The 25,163-nt window shown below is 37.5% G+C and overlaps 1 protein-coding gene across 1 annotated transcript in view; it reads left to right on the top strand.

Moving 5' to 3' along the window:
* LOC117990468 (uncharacterized) overlaps positions 1-25,163 on the top strand; it is a 76,914-nt gene that overhangs the window by 45,879 nt on the left and 5,872 nt on the right. The window contains exons 5-8 of the mRNA XM_034977923.2: positions 8,476-8,681; positions 17,885-17,912; positions 18,278-18,362; positions 24,890-25,069. Coding sequence (XP_034833814.1) covers positions 8,476-8,681; positions 17,885-17,912; positions 18,278-18,362; positions 24,890-25,069 — 499 coding nt within the window. The remainder of the gene's footprint in view (positions 1-8,475; positions 8,682-17,884; positions 17,913-18,277; positions 18,363-24,889; positions 25,070-25,163) is intronic.

Here is a 25,163-nt window from a genome sequence, read left to right as displayed (position 1 = left end):
TGTTACAAATACTGCAAATTCATAAACAACTCGTCATTAAGCTACTCAAGAGTGAGTTCGGTCCCAAATAAATTAAATTGGAGCACATCGTTGATGGATTTTTTCGTAAGATCTCGTAAAAGGAATTGTATCAAATTAGTGAGAATGTTAATGGATGCATAACATTTTAATTAATCCACATTTGTAGGTAGGTACTTTTTACAGTTTATTTGAATTACCTAATTTAATTCAAATCTTACTTTAACGAAATAGTCCAATCAATTTAGCTCAAAAACCGGCCAAGTGCGAGTCAGGCTCGCGCACCGAGGGTTCCGTAGTTTTAGCTGTGCGTTGATAGATCAGTCAGTCAGTCAGTCACCTTTTCCTTTTATATATTTAGAAGATAATTTTTTTAATTTTTTTTTTAACAGGAAAACTTACAGCTAATATGATCCATAATCATAAATCAATAATCCATACTAATAAAATATTATTATAAATGCGAAAGAAATCTATCTGTCTGCTAGCTTTTCAAGACCCATCCGTTTAATCGATTTTGATGAAAGTATAGAGATAGCTTGCATCCCGGGGAAGGACATAGGCTACTTTTGATCCCGGAAGATTAAAGAGTTCCCACGGGATTTTTAAAACCTAAATCCACGCGGACGAAGTCGCGGGCATCATCAAGTTTTTGATATGTATTTAAAATTATTTACCTATGACCATTCAGAAGGAACGTTTTTAATCACCCGTCGATCGCCGGGACAGGTGTCTCAGTGAACAAAAAGTTAATCGTCTCAATAATTGAATTCAGAGAAACTCATTCATCACGTTCTCTGAAAAGCACTTGACACCTTCACCCGATCTCCATCACGCGTCTGTTATAGAAAAAGGGATATCTGATGTAGGTACTTACCTCTCCTTTTTTAGGGTTCCGTAGCCGAATGGCAAAAAACGGAACCCTTATAGATTCGTCATGTCTGTCTGTCTGTCTGAATGTATGTCACAGCCACTTTTTTCCGAAACTATAAGATATGTTGAAACTTCGTAAGTAGATGTATTCTGTGAACCGCATTGAGATTTCTACACAAAAATAGAAAGAAAAAAAAATTTTTTGGGGTTCCCCATACTTAGAACTGAAACTCAAATATTTTTTTTCAATAAACCCATACGTGTGGGGTATCTATGGATAGGTCTACAAAAATGATATTGAGGTTTCTAATATAATTTTTTTTCTAAACTGAATAGTTTGCGCGAGAGACACTTCCAAAGTGGTAAAATGTGTGTGTCGTCCCCCCCCCCCCCCTGTAACTTCTAAAATAAGAGAATGATAAAACTAAAAAAATGATGTACATTACCATGCAAAGTTTCACCGAAAATTGGTTTGAACGAGATCTAGTAAGTAGTTTTTGATTTATCGTGCAAAATGTCGATAAAATACGATTGTACTACGGAACCCTCAGTGCGCGAGTCTGATTCGCACTTGGCCGGTTTTTTGTCGACTAAACACAGAAGGGTTTCCATTTTAGTAGTCTGTGTGTATGTTTGTCGGTTCATTGGTTACCTTATTAAGTATATTCCAAATTGGTTTGTAGGTACTAATTTGATTTGTAATAATAATTATGGTCATTACAATTTCTATTAAAACTGCCAAATAGAAACACACTGTCGCGTTTATAATAAGGGTACTGATTATTTATCCTACAAAATGTATACTTTTTTACTTTAACACCAATACAAGAAAACACCAGAAAATAATCTTAAGTTTCACCATTACAGTTTTCCTTGTTTACATCGATATAAAAAGACAAATCATTCCGAAGACATTCGAATAATATGTCCTTGAAGCATTGTTTCCATGGATAAACTTATCGGCAAGCGACGTTATGAAGAAAACACAGCATACATCAGCTTTATCTCGCCTTTTATTCCTCGTGTCGTAAGAGTTAGCTGAGGGAAATATTACATTCAGGCCTGCTACCTTCGGCTTTATTGGGAAAATGTAACTATATTTTCTACCATCAGTTCATTAAGCCCAAGTTACACACAGAATGTAACCCAGGTCCTAGATATATAGCAGTGGCGTGCACAGGTATTCAAGCCGGGGTAGGCATTTATGTATGAACCTATTCAGTTATAATGAAAAATATAAGCATTGAGCTATTAGGACTAAGGTAAGCAGCACTGGTATATAGTTAGTACCTAATAGTAATGTTTTATGTTGGTTTATTAGAATAACTAATAGTTTAAAAATGTAAATCAATGTTTAAAAAAATCTCTTCATTTTAAACATTATCAACCTCGGCTGTTTTTATCACTTACTCATTCACAAAGGCAGCTCATCTTTGATTCTGTAAAACAAAGTCATTTCCCCGCTGTCTGTCCCTCTGTACGCTTATATATTTTAAATTACGCAACGGATGCGGTTTTCATCAATAGACAGAGTCATTCAAGAGAAAGGTTTATACGTATAGTTTGATATTGTTTTAGGTTGATTTGTTGAAATATGGTGACAACTGTTCAAGATGTCGGAAGAAATCAAGCCGACGCGACTGAGAGTTTTCATTGAAAATGCTGTTTTATTCTTTTATTATATCTATATCCTTCACCACAGGTCTTCAAAATCATTATAATGTTGTTAATTTAAAAAAATGTATCACAGGTAAAAAGCCAATAAATAATAGAATAACAAAAACGGAAACCATAAAATAATGAGAAAAATATAAATTATTATACCTTACCTAATGATAATTATTACAAACAAAACAAAAAATTAACCAACGAATAGAAAATTCGTCGCTGTCCTCTTGTAAAACAAAGGGACAAAATTTATTATACGGTATTATAAGTAGACACAAAGAAAGCTAATATTAATTAGACTGTGAACGACGGGAATACGCGATGAGCTCAAGATGGTCGACAAAATGGCTGACAGGAATAAATCTTCATCAATACGGGGAAAAAACCGTTTGAGGATGACACAGGGATGAGCGATGGAGTCGCACGCAGACATTATTATAATTTTTTATATAGCTACTATGTATATTCTGCCTTCGATATGGGGTAACGTAAAGGCTTATGTTAGAATTTCATATTTATAATATACTAGCTTATGCCAGCAACTTCGTCCGCGTGGGCTACATACGAACCCCTATTTTACCCCCTCAGGGGATTAATTTTCAGAAAGTCATAATAGCTATCTGCATGCCAAACGGCCCGATCCATTCAGTAGTTTGAGCTGTGCGTTGATAGATCAGTCAGTCAGTCAGTCAGTCACCTTTTCGGTTTATATATTTAGAAAAGCGCAATTTTCTTTTCAATATGTAAAAGGTAACTACCGAGCAATAACTACAAAAATAATTTTACAAAAAAAAAACATTGTTGATGACTACGACTTCTCTAAAATCTTAACACATAGATAAATGAAGAATATTCATCAATGGTTCTATTTAAATAAGTAGGATAGCTGTTATTGTTCCTTAATACTTAGCTTAATGAGTTTTAACCTTTACCTAATACTTAAAAGGCGAGTGTAAGGTCAAAAGGCAGACGAGAAATCTTTTCAAATTTCAATGCAAATGAGCAAATGCCTCGATATTGTATTATATGAGTAAGTAAGTACTACGTTCAAGTAAAAATAATACCTACGCAAACTCTACTATCTAATCTAACATATTACACAGTACACACCAAACCAATGCTATTCAGTAGGTAGGTACAACGTCCACACGACCCTTCTTCATTTATTAACTCTGACAAATGCCTGCAGACACATTTTATTGATTGATTTTTACTCAGCTCGCTGGCTTTTTATAAGGGTAAAAAACATACTTCCCTCATATTTCAGCTGGTATCAATTTAAATTTTCTTGTTCCCGAATTTTTACACGAACCTGTCTGATGGTAAAAGATGATGTTATGGTATATCTATGTTGTTACTTAAAAGCAAATAGGATTATACCTATATTTAAAATTACCTTGTCCCACACCTATATCTTGAATGGTTTCTTGTCTTATTAAAGAAAAGCAATAAGCTCTACAGAAGAAGCCCCCTTCACGCTGCCACGTTGGGAGTGGGAGTTGTAAGAAGGCCCACTAAGAGATAGCTACGCTGGTTTCCCCATAGCGAAATATTTAAACAGAATTAAAATTTTAAAAATAATAACATGGGTCACACCCACCCACGTTGTTTTAGGTACTAACATGTATCGCTTTGATAGAGTGATCGTAACGTCGTCGTTATCTAAATAAACGACCTAAGTTTTTAGATAAATCATCAGAATAAGCTCTCACAATTTTTCTCGAGCACATGAGTCAGGGTAGATTTCCAATATCGCACAATAAAGCCAAGGGCAGTCGCTGAAGAGTTTACTCAGATTATTGCAACAAAAGTTATAATAACTTTGAGAAAGTCGCTCGGACAAGTTAAAGGCTAAAGCCTTTAACTTGTCCGAGCGACTTTGCATTAATTATTATGAATAAATTTATTGCGAAGGAAATTGTCAGTAATTCAACTGGTATTCGGTCTACTAGGAAAATAACTTGGTGTTCTGCTATGATACCCCTAAGTTAGGATCACTTGAATTGGATAATATGTCAATCCAAAAAATGGTATTATAAGCTTTCAATTTAACAATAGTTTATTAATGTTTATCTAAAAGATTGTTTTTTTTATTAAAAGTACTTAAAAATTGATATCACTACATTAAAACCTGGAACCTGGAAAACAGCTGATAATCTGTAATAAATGCAAATAATATAATAAATGCAAAAGTGTGTCTGTCTGTCTGCTAGCTTTTCACGACCCATTCGTTTAACCGATTTGACAAAATTCGGCACAGAGGTAGCTTGTCGATTTTCTCTTAAAATATCCCGTTTTTTTCTTATCTGACTAAGTAATTAGTTTGTTTCCAAAATTCGTATTCAATACGGATACCATCAACTATTTTACATGTGTCAAATACCCTATTGTATGAATTTTACCTACCTAGAATTTTATAATATCTTTGGTTTACTATTAGAATCCGCTTAAGCGTTTTACTTTTACCAGTCCCTCAAACAAAATCAGTTTACACGGGACGTTTATTCCAGTTAACTCTCTTGTTGTAGAATTTTATGAAGGGTTCAGTGAAGAGCCTGGAGAGCGAGGCTCGAATGAAGTTAGGGTGCAATTTGCTCGATATTGCAAAACAACGTGTCATATGGATAGATGATGTCACATTATTGAAAGCTTGTATAGTACGCGACAGTTTGAGATGGCAATCCGGGTGGGGACGCCCCAAACACCCGCACAACCCGTGCCATTATGCGTATTAAAAATCATTTTGTAGATAACTTAATGTAAGTTATTTTTTTCAATTGATGGTTTAATTCTAGCTTTAATAATTTTTGAGAAAAATCACGCATAACCACGGCTGGGGAGACATTTGAGGGGAAAAGGGGGGAAGCCGAAGTCCTAGGGGTGGGGAATCAGTACCCTTATTATAAATGCGAAAGTGTGTTTGTTTGTTGGTTTGTCCTTCAATCACGTCGCAACGGTGCAATGGATTGACGTGTTTTTTTTGTATGGATGTAGACCTGGACAGTGACATAGGCTACTTTTTATCCCGGAAAATCAAAGAGTTCCCACGGGAATTTTAAAAAACCAAATTCCACGCGGACGAAGTCGCGGGCATCAGCTAGTATTGATTATTATAAATATGTAAGGGTATAAGGAACACATGTGCCAAAAATCAAAACTACGTTATTTATTTTGAGGTTTAATTAAAATTTTGCATAACTCGCCTGGGCTAGTACCCTCTGGGAGGAGGATAGGACTCGGCAGATCCTCATTACTAGTGCCAAGAAAGATAAAGTTATAAACAGAGTTTCATTGATATAAACATTTTGCCGCCAAACTGTTATATTTAGTCTTACTTTACCTTTACTAAACTGTAACTTTCATTTGTTTGCAAGGAAACTTCCGACCTTTCAATGTAACTTGAGAAATTATGAAATTTAAAATAGAGGGTTCCAGGCAGAGAGTTCTTAGGTATATTACTAGAGTAGCAATGCTCTGCCTCAAATGGCCTCGACGATCTCCCTGACACAGTGGTCTTTTCCCGACAAGGACAGTTTTGGAATGCATAATTTCTAAATGGTCTGGTCTTGTTGGAAGCTTTGGCTATTTATTTGCCACTTTACCGCTAAATATGTGTTACTAAGCAATTTAGCGTTCCGGTACGATGTCGCGTAGGAACCGTTTAATTTCTATTTTCCGGTATTAAAAGTAGCATATATTCTTTTCCGGAATAAAAGCTACCTCTGTACTGAAAAAATGATGGCCGTGACTTCTTCGGTGTGGATATTGGTATTTGAGAATCCCGTGGGAGCTCATTAATTTTCCGGAACAAATTTTTTACCAGACAGATCCCACACTTTCGCATTTATAGTATTGAGTAAATATTTTAAGTATGGATAGGTATAATTCCATTGTTGTATATTCAGGTGAGTCGGCTATTGATGTCTGATTTACTTATGAGGTCTGCTGCTCCATGGTCTTACTCAGTGGTTCCAGGTGACGTTGCAGGTAGGATTTGAAAGTTTTCTAATTTAAATGCCTCGGAGACATGGATAATGGAACTGGAGGAATTGCAATGAGTTTACGAGTAGTTCTGTGAAATATAACATTCTTCGTCGAATATTACTTCACTTATAATATGATAATAATTGAAAAAGCTCGTTGTAGAGTAGATAGCATATTATTTAATATTATACTTATTACATGATTATTCACGATTCTGTTCGCGTGGACTTGGGTTTTTAAAAATCCCTTGGGAACTCATAGATTTTCCGGGATAAAAAGTAACTATATTCTTGCATCTCCGGGATGCAAGCTATCGTTGTACCAAACGTCAAAATCGGTTTAGCATATTACGAGCCATGAAAAAGTAGACAGATAGATATACTTACAGCAGATAGTCGGAGTCGGCAATAAACCACCGCAGATGCCGCGTCAAGTGCCGCCAGTGGGTGGAGTATAGGCGCTTAAAGGACCTGAATTCAAGTAAACAGGAAAATTAAGTTTGCTTTGATTTGCCTCCAATAGATATTTTTTATCATCCTGTTTGGAACAAAATCGATGAGTCTAATTAAAAGTTTTGTTTCCATTTACATTATGTGTTAGTGATTTCAAAAGTATTATGGAAGGTTGTGGGTAACACAATTAATAACGGGGGACAGAGGCGTTAAAGTTAAAACTTGTGTAATTAAAATATTGTAGAGACTTGGTGATTATGATGGCGCCCATCACAAACAAGTGACAAAGTGGAACAAGATTGTAGTTTCGAAGTCAGTGAAACATTATCCGTAGCGAGTTTATACTAATTATAATATCCAACTAGGTACTTGCTGTTGTATATTTACCTATAGGGGGACAACCAAGTATGTAATAGGAATTGGAAGTCAAGTGTATTTATTAGACTGCGAAAACCCTTATAGTTTTTGTTGAAGACGAGTGGCTCATGCTTGTGTTTAAGTCGTATCGGTATACGTAAGGTACACTAAATGTGTGCGTTAGCGAGCGCGTGCTCGCGACTGATTGGTCCGATATGCACGCATATGGTCACGTCGTTTACGCAACGCCCATGTAAACGACGTGACCACAAGTAAAGTTCCCTCGTCTTCGTGAATTGCAAGAACTGTAACATAACTCATACCTGTTATGTATATACTATATACACAGTAGCGTTAAGCGAGCACAGGATTCGAAGCCAGGGTAGGCATTAAAGTTGGGTACCTACCTATATTTACTGGCATTGTGAAAAAATTCCCATTAATTAAGTAGGTAATCTATTTTAACTAAGGTTAGCAGTGCTTATATGCCTCATGACCTGTACGCCATCGTAAGTATACTTAAGTAAACGAATATTTTTAAAGTAAAAAATAGGAATTTCTCAATCAAAATTGAAAAAGAAAATTTGACTCGGCTACTAAGGAAGGGTATAGTGTTTATCTATTTATATAGTGTATATTTTGTGTGAGTATTGGTTTATCGGTTCCCTCATAATTACCAAATTTTATCAGATTTTGATAAAAATTTATCTTAGCGGTGCGAGCGTCTTAGGCTATTATGACGTCATGACAGATTTAATATGGCGGATATGTCAAACATGAAAAGTTTTGCTGTGTAGATTCCGAAATTGTAAACCGTTCGTCTGATGACAGCCGGGTATTGATTTTTGAATTAAACTTCATCTTGTTCAGAAATGTACTCATTAGGTATGCGTAAAAATGACTTCTCACGCGCCATTTTAACTTTTTGTATTAAATTTTATGTCAAAAGTACTGTTTTAGTCCTTATTTTAAAGGAGAATCCGGTGAACCGTACTTTTGACATGACAGTTGAACCTTGAGTTGAGTTGAATAAAGTTAAAATGGCGCGTGAAGAGGCATTTTCTACGGACTATTATACAAGCGTTTTGTAAGTTGTTGTTAAGTTTCATTATTTGTTCATTAGGACGCATCAGGCAAATGCATGGCGACCCAAAAGCACCTGGTGAAGGAGTGCCCCGAGATGCTGGCCATCTCGAGCTGGACTGGGCAGGTTCCCAAGCGGCCGCCGCTGCCACCAGGCGCGCGGTTGTCACAGCTCATGGCCCTCGGATCACGGAGAAACCCCGGCAGTGTCATGTGGATGCTGGCCAAGTCGGATGCCGAAATGAAGTGAGCATAATAATAATACAATCTATGCATAACATAACAAAAAATTCAAAAAACTCAAATGCAGTTTGCACTGCATGAGCATCAGATCTGGTGTTGATTGAAAATTATTTTTTTGCACATTTGAAAATGGCGCCATACACTCGCATATACCATTTTGAACCTTTTTTTTTAAAAAACCGACCAAGTGCGAGTCAGGCTCGCACACTGAGGGTTCCGTACTACAGTCGTATTTTTTCGACATTTTGCACGATATTTCAAAAACTATGATGCATAAAAATAAATAAAAGTCTGTTTTAGAATGCACAGGTAAAGCCCTTTCATTATGATGCCCCACTTGATATAGTTATCTTACTTCAAATATTGAAAATACTAATTATTAGTTCATGACCACAATTTAATTTTTTTTGTGTGATCTAACCCTAAATTCACAGTTTTCAGATTTTTCCCCTAAAACCAGCTATAAAACCCACCTACCTGCCAAATTTCATGATTCTAGATCAACGGGAAGTACCCTGTAGGTTTCTTGACAGACAGACAGACAGACAACAAAGTGATCCTATAAGGGTTCCGTTTTTCCTTTTGAGGTACGGAACCCTAAAAATTATAGCCGGTGTCACTCAGGATGATGTAAGGATTCTAACAATACTATGCATCCAAATCTGTTCCTGCATTTAGAAGTTGTGGTGGAATAATCAACTCACATGCATACCTACATGAACCCTGAAACCCGTGAAAGTCGTGCCTAATCTATGAAAACACAGCTTACTGAGCAACAATGAGCACTCTTTCAAGACGTTTAACTTTTATCCTGATAAAGCTTAAACTACGGAATGTTAATTATGTTATAGCCCGATCCAACATTCGTACCAATTTTTTGAGTAAAAAATTATTTTATTACCTAACCTAACCTCTAAAAATTGGTACGAATGTTGGGTACGTACGCCAATATTGACCGGAGTATAGTATAATTTATATCCCGTAGTTTAAATAAGCTTAAGTCTATAAAAGCTTGACACAGTATAATATGTATATCAAGCTTACATTTTCGGATAGGTTGTTTTTTCTTTTACAAAACTATTTTAGTTTCTCGTTTTGATTTCGCGAACTTTCCACGACTATTCCCTTTCTTATCCGATTCTTTTTATCCGTAAAAGTCGTTTGCGTAGTCGTTTGTTATCAAACTTTATCGGTTATAAAATCTTACGCAGGATACATAATAGGGGCTCATAATATAAGGCTTGTTTTATGATGTTGTTGGTAGTTTGTCAAAGTTATTTTTGTAGAAGAAATACCAACGTATACGTATCAAAAATTCTACTGTGTTCGCATTTTTTATATGTAGTTACTTACTTTACTATTTCTGATATAAAATGCCCTGCTAAGCCGCAACGCGCTATCTCTGAGATACGCCCTTTTTAGGTTTTTTATACCATTCGATAGCTAACATAATTTCTCATCTAATGGTAGGTATAAGCCAAATAGCGCTATCTAACATAAAACATCAAAAAACCTCTAAGAAGATTTTATATCTCAATTTTCATTAAATTACTAAGAGATTTGACGGTGTGTATGTTGTTTTTATGAAGCCAAATAGCCGCATAAATTGACATAAGTTCCGGAGTTAGCGCTTTGCGCTAAGTGAATGTGGTTATTATTAGTTTGCATAGCTTTGAGATACGGCTATACCCTACTTATATAATTTTATTTCATAGAAAGAAAATAATTGCTGTTATTTTTTTGTAATTTGCTGCTACTGTTAATAAAATTGTTTAAAAAAAAAGCAGTTTTATTACAAAATTAGGTATTTTTATCAAATGTAAAATTTTAAATTTTGTATAGAACTTTCTATGAGCAGATTAAGGCTAAGCTGAAAGCTCTATTTAAATTTTTTAAGTATTTCTTTTTAATCAAAATAGCGATATCTCACAAAATAAGTTATAATTTAAGGATAATTTGGGTATGTCACTAATATCCATGGTCAAAAATACGTTAAGTTTTTACATTTTTAAAAAGAGTTGTTTAATCCCCCGTTTGAAGGTGGAAAAGACAATTTACAAAAAATCGATTTTCTCAAAACTTACTCTTATTGAGTTAGCGCTTTTCGGCTTATCAGGGCAAAAGTCCCTAAAATTATGGAGATGTACTTACTAACCTACATACAGTTTTATGTAGGCACTTGTAATAAGAAAAACTAAGAGACTATAGAGTAGGTAATAGGTATTACCTACTTAGGTATATTATGGTTAACTACTTCGATCAGCTGAACATGTTATCCATATTTGTAATTGCTACTTCGGGCATAACCATAACGATAGGGTAACAGTAGGGTAAACTAAACAAGTGGCAACGATCTTATCGAGTTATTGTATGTACTTACTAGTATCTCAACCAATTTCTTTTACGGCTGTGGCTTCAGAGGCTAGACAGACACGACACGTGTCGATAATGTGGCAGGAGACACGGACGTCGGAAGGGTGCCTGTCGAAGTTGTAATAAGTACAAAGTGCTGAAGATTGTAGTTCACACGAAGTGCGAAGGAGACACGCCCTTACCAGTGAGGTCCTTTAATAAACTAGCCTCGGCTTGGCTCGTGTGGAATTTCTGTAAATCTTTTTTTAGGTCGGGGTGTACGTTAGACAGAACTCAGTTACATGAAAAATTTCGTTTCTAGATCCAATCCATACCAATATTATAAATGTGAAAGTGTGTCTGTCTGTCTGTTTGTCTGTCTGTCTGTCTACCTGTCTATCTGCTAGCTTTTCACGGCTCAACCATTCAACCGATTGTAACGAAATTTGGTACAGAGATTGTTTGCATCCCGGGGAAGTACATAGGCTACTTTTTATCCCGGAAAATTGAAGAGTTCCCACAGGATTTTCAAAAACCTAAATCCACGCAGACGACGCGACGTCGCGGCTATCATCTCGTAATTAATAATATTAAATAAATAGTTGTTTATTGCAGCCACTTATTCTAAGAATAGAGCCTGGTGCCTAATTTAGGTTACCCTGTAGGTACTATAGCTGAATGAAAGCTGTACGCTAATGTAACAGTTATTCAGTTTAATAGTTATTCGTATTATTTAGATAGCAGTTATACACGTGTGCGGGAGCGTATGTGATCAGTCGTCACACTTTGTGTCTGCCCAGGCCTTTAACCAATTCCTGCCACAATATACTCTCGAACTGTAAAAGCTTTCATGTGGCTAATTCGATTTCCTACCTAAAATGGTTGGATTAACCACAGTATGGCGTAGATACAATAACTTTGTAACCATCCATGTATGTAACATCAGTACCCTTATTATAAATGTTTGATAGATTTTGTAAATATGATACATTAAAAGTCAATACGAAAGATTGATTTATTTTAAACATGTATTCAATTATAATATGAAAGTTCGTCCTATGATGGTAAATTTGGAGCTTGAAATCTTAGAATTTCATAGTTTAAGTGATAGCAGGCCCTTAATAAATTTGCATGTAGGGATCTCCGGAACTATCTGATTCTGAAATTGCTTTCACTGGTAGATAGCGCTAAATTAGTATTTCCTTACGAGGATGAAAAATCCGCGGCCCAAAGGTAGTGGACTAAGGACGTCACGCATGCATTGCCATGGACACTTAGTATCATGGCAACCCTCTGCCAGATAGCCTTGAATTTTAAAAGTTTAAGGGTGTCTGGCACGGGGTTCTAATACTATTCTGAAGAAATCATTAAAAATATTAGACCTTATACTTTGACGTAATTTTTTTACACCTTTATTACCTGTTATCTCCCAAAACCACCATGATCCATAGAAATCTAAACAAACGTTCCTCCTAGTGTTAGGGCTGGATAATACGCAGAGGAACGTTCAGCTTTCCCTGTCATTGAGATCGGAGGTCCTTTATCAAAGTTGCGTATAAGCTGACAATCCTCTTACGGAACGTGATACGAAAAGGTTAAGAAAACGTTGCAAGTGACATGTCCTTCTAAACGATTTATGATTATAAAGGTCCATTCCATGTTTTGGTAGGTTGCTATTGCATATGCTATTTTTTTTTGGTTTCTATCCGTTAATATCGGACGCAAAGAATTAGCTGTTCTTTTACCTTTACGGTCACAGACATGAATACAGCAGGTACAGTATATCAATTAACACTGCTTATGGTAAATTAGATGACAAAGATGTAGGTGATTTACTGTAAAATAAAACTTTGAAGGCTAGATAGGGAAGATTTAGATTTACAGGGAAGACTTCCGTGTATGCATTAGGCCGTGCCATGTTAGGGTTTTGAAGATTTTAACCTGCCTAGTAATCCAACATTTCACTTTTTTTCAAAATAGCGGCAAAACTTATATTAATCAACAGGTGGCATCAATAGAAACAAGTATTTTATGAGACAAAATCTTCCAAAGTATCACGTTTCCGAGACATCAGCTATCAAAGTACAGGTAGCGTCGTTGGTACAACATTCTAGCCAGAGTAGACTGTAGTATAACATTGCAGTCGTACCCAACCTACTGTTCCTCTACTAAGAAAATTAATTACAGTTTGTTCTACCGGTAGGTATTATCCCTCCCCGGTCCCGTCTCTCCTGTGTTAACCTAGCATTGTTCTGTCTAGACGTCTCAGTACTGACTGTATTAAGTACCTATTTAGGTTGCTTATTCTGTACATCACTGGCAACACACACTGTTCGAAGACTTTGGTCTTCAAGCACTGAGGAATTTTGGACAAGAAGACATCTCGAAGCTTCCTGAACGCTGCCCAACCGAGTTGGATTCGGCGGTTGACCTGTTTCTCGAAATTGGACCTACCCAACTGGATTGTGTGTCCTAGGTATATATACTCACTAGCAGATGCCCGTGACTTTGTCCGCGTACTGGTTTCACATGAGATCTGGAACTTTCCCGCTGCAAAAGGGCTCACTTACCTACTCACTCAGTCGGAACCCAGAATACCTAAATGCCAATTTTCATATCTCTAACTTCAAAAACGTAGGATTTTCATATAACCCTTCCACCCCCATTTTACTCCCTTTTAGTTAGAATTTAGATATAATAGAGGGGGGAATTTAGTTAGATCCTTTCTTATCTATTACCTACCCTCTAGAAATAGCCTACATTTCAAATTTCAAGTAAAAATAACAAATTGTTAAAACTTTTCTATAAATACATTGCCCCCCTATTTTACCACCCTTAAGGGGGGAATTTCCCAAATTGAATTACACATATTTTTATTATTTAAAGCTAATAACCTAAATGTCGATTTTCACGTCTCTGACTCCAAAAACATAGGACTTTCATACAACCTTCGACCCCCCCCCCCCCTTTCGCACCCTTAGGGGAGGAATTTTTCAAAACCGTTTCTTAGCTGACACCTACGTCCTAGAAAGAACCTACCTTTAAAATTTCAAGTTTGTAGGCTTTATAGTTTCTGAGATTTCGTGATTAGTCAGTCAGTCAGTCAGTCAGTCAGTGAGTGGTATTCCTCTTTTATATATTTAGATGACTCGTCTACAATTTCGAGTGCAGAGCTCTCAACGATTTCTGGGTGGGGCAGGACATAAGCATTAGACATGATTTTCGTCTTACTCGTGTTCATTTTTAGGCCCACCTGCTGAGAAGCTCTGCTAAGGTCATTGAGCATTGTATTGAGGTCTTCCAGAGACTCTGCAATAACGATTAACGACTATATCATCGGCAAATCGAAGGTGAGTGATGTACTCGCCGTTGATGTTAATACCAAGTCCGTTCCAATCCAGAAGCTTAAAGATGCCCTCCAAAGCTGGGGTAATTTTTTTTTATTGGTCTCGTAGTCTGGTCCTGTATACGGACTGACATGGTGGTGTTTTCATACAAGCACTGCCAGTGTTGCCAGTGATGACATATGGATCCGAGACATGGTCGCTAACTATGGGCCTCATAAGAAAGCTCAGAGTCACTCAGCGGGCGATGGAGAGAGCTATGCTTGGAGTTTCTCTACGTGATCAAATCAGAAATGAGGAGATCCGTAGGAGAACTAGAGTAACCGACATAGCTCAACGGGTTGCGAAGCTGAAGTGGCAATGGGCAGGGCACATAGTTCGTACAACCGATAGACGTTGGGGTTCCAAGGTGCTGGAATGGCGCTCTCGCACCGGAAGACGCAGCGTTGGAAGACCCCCCACTAGGTGGACGGACGACATCAGACGAGTCGCAGGGAGACGCTGGATCCAGGCGGCGCAAGACCGTGGCGTGTGGAAGTCCCTACAAGAGACCTATGTCCAGCAGTGGACGTCTATTTGTTGATGATGATGATGATGATTCTGTACACTATCAGCTAATATTTTGATCTCTTTTGTGTCCACTGGTGCTGCAAGAAGCTGTCATTTCATGGCTTTAACCCATCTCATGCGTAATCGCGGGTAAAACTCAGTGAAACTAAATTATGTACATTAAACAAGGAAACTGGGCGAGTTCCATAACGAATTTTGTAATAAGGCCGTGACTTGCTATCGTGAGTAGAAAGGGGGACATGATGAATTACAGCACCCCCTAGGAAACAATCGCTTCGTATTTCGACCTCGTGCTTCCATCCAATTATTGTAAATAACGAGATAGGATCGCATTACTATGCTGAGAATAGGCAAAGTGTACTTAATGGTGATAATTTTAAAGGTCTTCGCACATTACGCTGACTCCACTCCAACGCGGATCACAGCAAATGTGTGAGCTTTATATCGTGTTCCTTACGGTGGAATTTTCATTTTGAAAAATGTGTGCGAAAATTCCACCGTCATACTTTAGGTACTGTGACTTGTGAGTCGAGTCGGTGTGAAGTCAGTGTTGTGCCTGTGTAATGATATGCGAAGACCTAAAACGGATGATGCTGAGCGATGGCGTTGTAACCGTCTCAACCAATGGGTGACTATACTGCTGGTCTCTTATGTGGGGATTTTCACACTGCAGTCTAGTGCCGCTTGTATAGTATAGATCTGTCTGCGACTCTTTTGTCATTCTACGTGTTAAAGCAGTGTATCAGTAGGTGCCTACTTTATTTAAAGTAACTACTATATCAAGCAGAAAAGCATCGTTACAGGCGATATTATAAAATGTTTAACCTATAGGTAATACTAGCTTCTTCTCGCGACCTCGTCCGCGTGGACTACACAAATTTAAAACCCCTATTTCACCCCCTTAGGTGTTGACATATATAGAGAAGATATATTATCTACTTAGGCCATTAACGTAGGAACCCTAGTATATTGTCAATTGCTAGGGCGCGCGTTGAGCTGGAACAGAATTAAGGGCCGTGACAAATTGAGCGGTTTCGACGCCCGACGTGAACGATAAATAACGTGAAACTTTGACTCCACCAGACACCGAAATACGCGCTCCAGTGACAGACGATAAATAAAATTAAGTCTGTACAAAATGACTCCTCACGCGCCATTTTAACTCTATGGGTCAACTTATACATAAATAAAGCTAAAATAAGCAGTAAAATTGTACTTTTCACATGAAAGACACAAAGATAAAATGGCGCACGAGGAAGGGCTCCGTATCTCAAAAGGAAAACGTAACCCTTATAGGATCACTTCGTTGTCTGTCTGTCTGTCGTGTCTGTCAAGAAAACCTACAGGGTACTTCCCGTTGACCTAGAATCATAAAATTTGGCATGTAGGTAGTCTTGTAGCACAAGTAAAGGAAAAATCCGAAAACCGTGAATTTGTCGTAACATCACAAAAAAAATTAAAATGTGTCCATGAATATATAACTACAACTTTGTAACTACAATTTTTGGTACATGAATAATAAAAATAAAATAAATAAATATAATTAGTGTTTTCAATTTTCAAAGTAAGATAACTGTACCAAGTGGGGTATCGTATGAAAGGGCTTCACCTATACATTCTAAAACAGATTATTATTTATTTTTATACATAATAGTTTTTGATTTATCGTGCAAAATGTCGAAAAAAGATACCCGAGTACGGAACCCTCGGTGCGTGAGTCAGACTCGCATTTGGCCGGTTTATTACGCATTATGCTTATGTGTGCTTATATTATGTACGCAAAGGCAGAAGCTCAATGATACAAGAGGGGCAAATATTACATCTTAATAATCTTTTAATAATCTTGGTGTTTAGACTGTGAACTTACGGAAGGTCGTAGTTCAAATGGAACCTGTCGGACTATTTCTCGTTGTACTTATAAGTATCCCAGTCCGCACTTGACGAACGTGGTAGACCGGTCAAACCCTTCTCATTCTGAGCGGAGAGCCGTGCTCAGTAGTGAGCCGGCAAGGGGTTGATTGTATGTAATAGTGCGTGTTTGTGTGTTTAATGTTTATAGCTGTTATACACTTACACTCCCTAAAAATGATAAATGGCGAAGGTAGGTAATATCTTATTAAAATATCTTGAGGAATCATTAACGTAATGGCATCCTTTTGTCCTTTTCTTTATTTCCTCAGTCTGAAGATGTTTTAAGATTTCACAACGGTTTATCTGCTTATCGAGCTGCTTTTCTTCATTTATATGCAAAGGGAACTTGCCGGGGAACGTCCTGAAATTGTAAATGACATTTTATTTCTCTGTTAGCGAAGGCTTCTTTATTTGCCGAGGCTCTTGAATTGGGCGGAAGATCTGTTGCCAGTTTCAAAGGAAATTAGCTTAATTAATTTTTTCTGTCTAAGATAAACGAGTCGCAGATGGTCTTTATGATAGTTTTAATTGAGTTATTTTTAAGACACTGAAATGTTGCTTTACCACCTAAGGTAGGGTTGCCAGGTCGCCAAACCTAATAGCCGGACAGACTAGCCTGTTTGGCCGGACATTTGGGTAGAAAGGCCGGACCCTACATTATTGAGGATTTTGTGTCTTAGTATTAATAGGTACGACAATTTTTTTTTATGTAAAATCAAGCTTTTTTTATTATTGTCTTAAATCTTGTTGTCGGGCGGCACTGCCGCCTGCGGGAGCGACCGACATTCGACTCGCCTGCGCTCGGCCACGCTCGTTTGCGAAATGTAAAAAGCCTAACAAAAGCCTGACAAGCCGGACACCGTTTATTTTGGCCGGACATGCAATCAAAAAGCCTACCTATGTCCGGCTTTATCGGGACGCCTGGCAACCCTAACCTAAGGGCACTTGTGGACTGTACTTATACGCTTATTGTTTCATGTTTTTTTAAACTATTCTATAATGATACTATTTTTTATCATGCTTTCGAAGAGAATGGATGGCTGCAATAACAAAAACGGTGAGTATTTATTTCTAAAGTTCCGTTCATATTTGATTAAGCTAATTTTATTTGTATAACTCAGGTAAGTATCACGTTTTTAGAACATTAAATTCACAATGCTAAAAACCAAATTAACATTATTTTTAATCACTTTGCTTAAAATATTGCGTCGAACATTCCATATGCGTTGTATGGCAAATGACCTGTGGGCCTTTGGGTCTCCAACAATCATAATTGCAGATGTTACTGTCGAAGCGACCATAGCGAGCCTGGGACAATTTTTTTTAATCAAGCTGAGCATCAAATATACATTCTATACTACAAATCTATACTTATAAAATAATAATGTTTAAAATAAAGAGCTCCTTGTAATATTCTTTCAGCTTCCTCCACCTCCTCACATCGAGCTGGTAATGTCGATGCCGTACCTTCGAACCGCCTTCAAAAAACCAACAGTCAGAGTGCGACGTAAGTACCTACAACCTAATTATACCTCACGCGCCATTTTAACTTTTTGTGTCAAATTATATGTCAAAAGTACTTGGATGTTTTTTTAGTCCTTATTTTAAATAACCGTACTATTGACATGACAGTTGACCGATTGAGGAGTCATTTTATTTTTATTTTATTTTATTTATTAAATTAACTAACGGCTACTTACACTAATACATTAAAAAAAAACTTAATTCTGAAAATATTACTTACTAAATGTAGTCGCCAATTATAAGTTAATACAACATTTAAAAACATATGTGACAAAATAAAAATACAAACATCAATAAGATTACAGATAATACTTCCTACTCAAGACTTCCAATATGCAAAGATCTTTTCCCGAAACCTATACAAAGAGTCAGAATTAATGTCAATGACAGAGCTGTGGTGGTTAAGAGTTTTACATAATCTTGAGACAGGAGAATTGGCGCCAAGGACAGTTCTACGCAACGGTGGACAAAGTGGTGTAATGGGTTTACGTGGATAATGGACAGGAACCTTAAATTTAAAGCTGCTCAATAGTAGAGAACAGTCGATCTTAGCATTAAAAATTTTATACAAGAATTGCAGATCTAAAAGTTCCCTACGTTTTTCTAACGAATACATTTTGTACGAACTAAGTATACCTATTACCATTTCTGTGCTATAACCTACTACTATTTGGGTAAGTATATAAAAGGAAAAGGTGACTGACTGACTGATCTATCACGCACAACATAAACTACTGGATGGATCGGGCTGTGGTATGCAGATAGTTATTATGACGTAGACATCCGCTAAGAAAGGATTTTTGAAAATTCAACCCCTAAGGAAGGGGGTAAAATAGAAGTTTGAAATTTGTGTAGTCCACGCGGACGAAGTTGCAGGAATATGCTAGTTTACTTATAACTAGCTTATGCTCGCGACTTCGTCCGCGTGGACTACACAAATTTCAAACCCCTATTTAACCCCCTTAGGGGTTGAATTTTCAAAAATCCTTTCTTAGCGGATGCCTACGTCATACTATCTGCAAGCCAAGTTTCAGCCCGATATGGTAGTTTGAGCTGTGCGTTGATAGATCAGTCAGTCATTCAGTCAGTCAGTCAGTCAGTCAGTCAGTCAGTCAGTCACCTTTTCATTTTATATTTATTTAGATATTAGTTATTAGGTAGGTACCTACTTATACGGGTGAAACCAATTTTTTTTCTCACGGAACGCGGTCTACTCGTGAAATGAAATAGGAAAAAATATACAACTTCACGAGTCAAATACCTAATACTTACTTTTAATCGAATAGGAAATAAGCTTGGTGTATTAATTATAATTTTATTGTAAGCTGCTGCACTTCTCCGAATTCGTTCAGACAATACCTGCTATGGCCTACCTACCCTTCAATAGGTATTACTTGAAGCCTCAATAGTTCGACTTCGAGTAAACAGAAACCTGAAAGATCGAAGCTTCATTACAACTTTGTGGTACTTTCCCATTACTTTCCTGATGATTTCATTTCAGTCCCTCTCGTTGGACTATGTACCTACAGGGTGGAAATAAATTATGGGCCCTCCAGGGTGAACTACCTTAAATCTTTAAGTCAGTAGATCAGGAAACATTCCCTTATTTTTAAAAAGAAACAAAATTTCGTTCAAAGATTTTAAAAATTCAAAAAATTATGTAACACCCGCTATTTTATTCCACTAGTCGATGTTAAAGATAAAGATAAAATGTCTCCAAGAAACATTAGGTCTTACACTCGTCTGTCACGTAAGATATCCATAAAATTGAGTATTTAGTACACAAATTCTTCGATCAACATTGCCTAGAACTGTTCACTTTTGACTGATTTTTAAGTCACACTTACTGTCTAAAAGTGGTAGTCTAACTAGGTAAGTAGTCTGCTACTCGTATAGTACGCGACAGGTTGAGATAGCAATCGGGGTATGTGGCGAAGGACGTCCCGCACACCCGCACGTTACCCGCGCTCGCCCGCGGGTAATGCGGGGGCTGTACGGGTGTGCGGGACGTTCCCACCCGGATTGCGATCTCGACCTGTCGCGTACTATATGTGTCACGCACACAAGCCTACTAATTTGTCTTCACTTTTTAAAATACAATTGTATGAGCTTGGCCTATCTGGAGTTTTATAATGTCTTTGCCTATATAAAAGAACAAAAGACCTCATTAGATATTATACCGATTCGCATTTATGTAAACGTACAGTGTAAACGTAAATAATTATCATGAAACGGACAAATTCGTCAGTCTCGACTCTCGAGGCACGTACTGAAAAGCCGTATCAAACCAAAGCATTAGTAAATACCTACACCCTAATCCGGAGTTATTACGAAAATTATAATGGAAGACGTCTCCCTCGTCCTCTGAATACGGTCTTATTACGATGGCTATCTGAGACTGCAATTAAGATTAAGTAGGTATTCAGTAGGCAAAGTGAAAACTTGTAGGACAATGAATAGGTATTTCCATTTTATACGAGCGATTCCGAAGTGAAGTCTTTTATTTTCTAAGTATATTGTGATTTTTGCAATAGCTTAGGCACATACCGTTTTTTAGGGTTCCGTACCTCAAAAGGAAAAATGGAACCCTTATAGGATCACTTTGTCTGTCTGTATGTCAGTCTGTCTGTCTGTCTGTGTGTCAAGAAACCTACAGGGTACTTCCCGTTGACCTAGAATCATGAAATTTGGCAGGAAGGTTACCTTCAAGGTAGGTCTTATGGCAAACATGAGGGGGAAAATCTGAAAACCGCGGGCATCATCTAGTCGATTTTTTTTTAAATGACTATAACACACAGACACTGGACAGACGGTATGGACGAAAGTATAACGGTTCCTGGTATTTATTACTACGGAACCGTAAAAACTACGGAAGTTACACGTTTACCGTATCCGAAGAGCCAAGCCATTAGAAACTACGAAGTGTATTTACCTTCATTAGTCTTTAGAGGACGTGTCAACTTTCCTCTCATCCTCTGGACCATTACAGCGGAGATTTATCTAACTCTGCTAACTTTATACACATAACACAGTTATGAAATAGATATTCCTGGAAGGCGAGTTGCGTTGGTAGACTTTGATATTACCTAATGTTCTCAGAACCAGAACTCAGATCTGCACGACATACCTTCTTAATTGCTTAATGATTAGGTACCTAGGCGCCTACTTTAAAATTTGCGTATTCCACCAATTGTCAGTCGTATAAATCTACAATTAATGTGTAAATATCGTGCTTGAGTACACTCAGCTGTGTGTTCTAAAAGTCAAAATTATACAACAAAACCTATCTCTAAAGGGGTAGTTGTAGGTAAATAACTTAAAAGGATAGGTGTGCAGGGCATAAAGGCATAAGGGCACTGCTTACGCTTGTTAAAATAGATCAATGCTCGCTATTCTTTGTTACTTACCAGTAAATAGATGCTTGTATAATTCTTACTCTATCTTTAAGCCCTGTGCACGCCACTAGGTACGCTTCATCATCAGCATCATCAATCCATCACTGGCTCACTACTGAGCATTGGTATCTCTCGGAATGAGAAGGGTCTGGCCACAGTCTACCACGCTGGCCAAGTGCGGATCGACAGACTTTATATACTTCTGAGAATATTGTGGAAAACTCGCAGGCATTCAGATTTTCTTGCGACATTATACTTCACCGTAAGTATGTGATAAGTACTTAATTGCTTAAACGCACAAAACTCGTTAAAACTAAAAAGTTAGAGGTGCGAAACCGGGATCGAAACACGCACCTCTCAAGTATAGGAGGCCAACGTCCTAGGTACGAATAAAATATGTAGGTATAGGATATTGGAATAGAATACTAAACATAGCTCAACCTGGACAAAGACGACGGCAATTACTGAGGGCCCCCCTACTTCAATTTGAAAATGTAACAATTTTATTAGAACATTTTCATATTGAAGTATTAATAATTGGGGATATAAAGCGACAAAAAAGGTCCACTAGACGAGCACTTCGAAGTTTCGAGAGGGTCGGTAACTCGGTAGGTACTTCTGAACTCCTAATGCATAACCCATGTCGCATTAAATCTGGTAAAACAATAGGTCTGGTAAAACCTATAGTACGCGACAGGTTGAGCTGGCAATCAGGGTGAGGACGTCCCGCACACCCGCACAGCCCCCGCGCTAACCCGGCGCGGGATAGACGTGCGGGTATGCGGGGCGTCCCCCGCCTCATACACCGATTACCATATCGACCTGTCGCGAACAGCCTCTGTCTAAACAAAATAACTAGCACATGTCCCCGGCTCTATCTGTCCTTAGGAAGGTACTATTAATATAAATGCGAAAGTGTGTTTATCTGTCAGTCCATTTATGATACCTTTTCCTTCTACTACGATTCGCGGACAGTCTGGATATCAAAGCTAACAAGTGGCTATGTTTTACCGATTTTAGTTTTGCGAGCTTTTTTAACATAGTTATTATTTATGGGTATTTGATCTCGGATAACAAAAGCATCCACGTCCTACGTTTTAGCGGGTCGGTGGACGGGTCATTGCCCACATGACTTTTAATTTTTCGCGTATTTTAACACCGCAATCTGGGGTGGGAGGCAATTACTGATTTGAACGTTTGATAAAAGGTATTTTAATACCTATATTAGATATTTTGTAATATAAATGTTTTGTTAGGAAACACTAAATCTACCAAGCAGCGCAAACGATAATTAAATATAAATGCTAATAAGATTTCAAAAGATGCAAAAATTTTAGTGACTTTCCGTCGCTTAAACTCCATTATTTAAGTACTACCTATTTATTTATTTATTTTTATTATTCATGAACCAAAAATTGTAGTTACAAAGTAATAATAAATTAAGTTACATCGGAAATGCTTATCTCTAAACAGAGATTTCTTCCAGCTTCCCATTCAAGGTTGTGAGTAAGTACCTATCGTTTGAGGCACCTATTTATCAATAGACATTTATTGAGGATATTACATAGTCGAATGACTTTAAAGAGTTTCACCTTCAAACTAGCAATTTTTGTTTTGGCGCTATCCATCAAAATGCAATAATTTATAATTTACTACCTGCCCTGGTGAACTTCGTTCCGCCTAACAGTCGATTCAAATTTTTTAAATTTCTCTCTCCGTAAGAACCATCTTCGTACTTCAAGGAATATTATAAAAAAAGAATTAGCGAAATCGGTTCAGCTGTTCTCGAGATTTGCGATGACAATAATTGTTTCAGCCTTCTTACTTCAAATAGGTAGGTCACCAGGTCAATAGCCTCTATTACCAAATTCTCTTGTAAAACAAAAAGGAAGTGTCGTCCAGGCCTCAACACACCAAGTTAATCTCATAAGCACTCATAAGTAAGCACAACGCAAACTCATCAGCTGACTCCAAATTTTGTTCTGTCCAGGAGGTGCAAATTATTTACCTGTTTACTTATAATTCTTTCATTCACTAAGAAATACGTAGCAAAAGTTTTTATTTAGGTTCCACACACATCTCTATGTGTGTGAAATGAAGGTAACATAGTATCATTTCGTAGCTTAGCTCATGATTAGGGTTACGAACTAAGGTTCAAAGCGATAATGAAAATTAGAAGCCATCTTATTAGTGGGTCTTGCATACATTACTCGTAACTATTTCTCTGACATTCCTGGAGCAAAGCCTTAAAAGTTAACTAATAAGTTCTACTATATGATAGGTAGGTACTAGATAAACCCAGATATAAGTAGGTAGGTATATGAGTGAGATCATGATGCAAAGGGTTCAGAAAAAAGGTTTGAAAGGCTTTCGAAGGGGTTTGGACTTATGAAATATTCTGAGTTACCAAATCTATATCAAATATAAAAAAAGCTGATTTACCGACTGACTGTCTAACTGAGTGATTGATTGACTGATCTATCAATGCACAGCTCAAACCACTCGACTCTCAGATCGGGCTGGAATTCAGCATGCAGATAGTTATTATGACGTAGACATCCGCTCCGCTAAGGAAGGATTTTTGAAAATTAAAGCCCTAAGGGGGTAAAATAGGGATTAGAAATTTGTGTAATCGCGAGCATTAGCTAGTTGTCTATAAAAGATAAAGAAATTAGCGTCCCAAGACGTTCGAGTTAATCAGTCAACACAGTATACCGTCTACATTTCCGTAGCCAACATACCTACCAGATGGCTCCATTTATTATCTAGTCTAGCCGAGGATTTTTCGTCTTCGCACAAGAAAGTAAATCGGTGATAATATCCGAGCTTTTTTATTCTGAAACTATTCTCACTCGTTTATAATATGAATTCTTGATCAGTAAACAAAGAACTTGCGCTTGGCATAGGTACATATGTACCATTATTTCCAAAGATATAGTACCTATCTATAATTATTTTGAAATTATTGAGTTAAATAACTACCTACCTATTACTTTTTTTGGAGCTATAAAAAATTAAGCAGAAAAATCCAGAAGGATTCTGGCCCGGATTAAAACGCATAACAACACAGCGTGGTGTTTGATCGAATATGCTAGAAAATAATCTCTCTTTACAGCAACGACATCATCGGAAATGTACGCGCGTTCATCTTACAACACGGTCGGCGCTTTGGACGGGCGCGGTCTGGTGGCAGTCATCAAGCGGCAAGTCCCGCTGGCGGGGCAACTTGACCACGAACTATCCTGGGGACAGGGCTGGGGATGGGTCACTCTACCTAACGGCGTGTGGAGTGGACGTAAGTAATGCCTTACTTGCTATACTACGCATAGGTATATCTTAATGCAGACTGGGGCCAGGCTACGGCAGGTTTCGCTAGCTCATCTTCGCGC

The sequence above is a fragment of the Maniola hyperantus genome, chromosome 18 (genome assembly GCF_902806685.2).
Source record: "Maniola hyperantus chromosome 18, iAphHyp1.2, whole genome shotgun sequence".
Lineage (NCBI taxonomy): Eukaryota > Metazoa > Arthropoda > Insecta > Lepidoptera > Nymphalidae > Maniola > Maniola hyperantus.
Note: the sequence above shows the minus strand (reverse complement) of the source record. Positions and strands in the feature narration are given on the sequence as shown.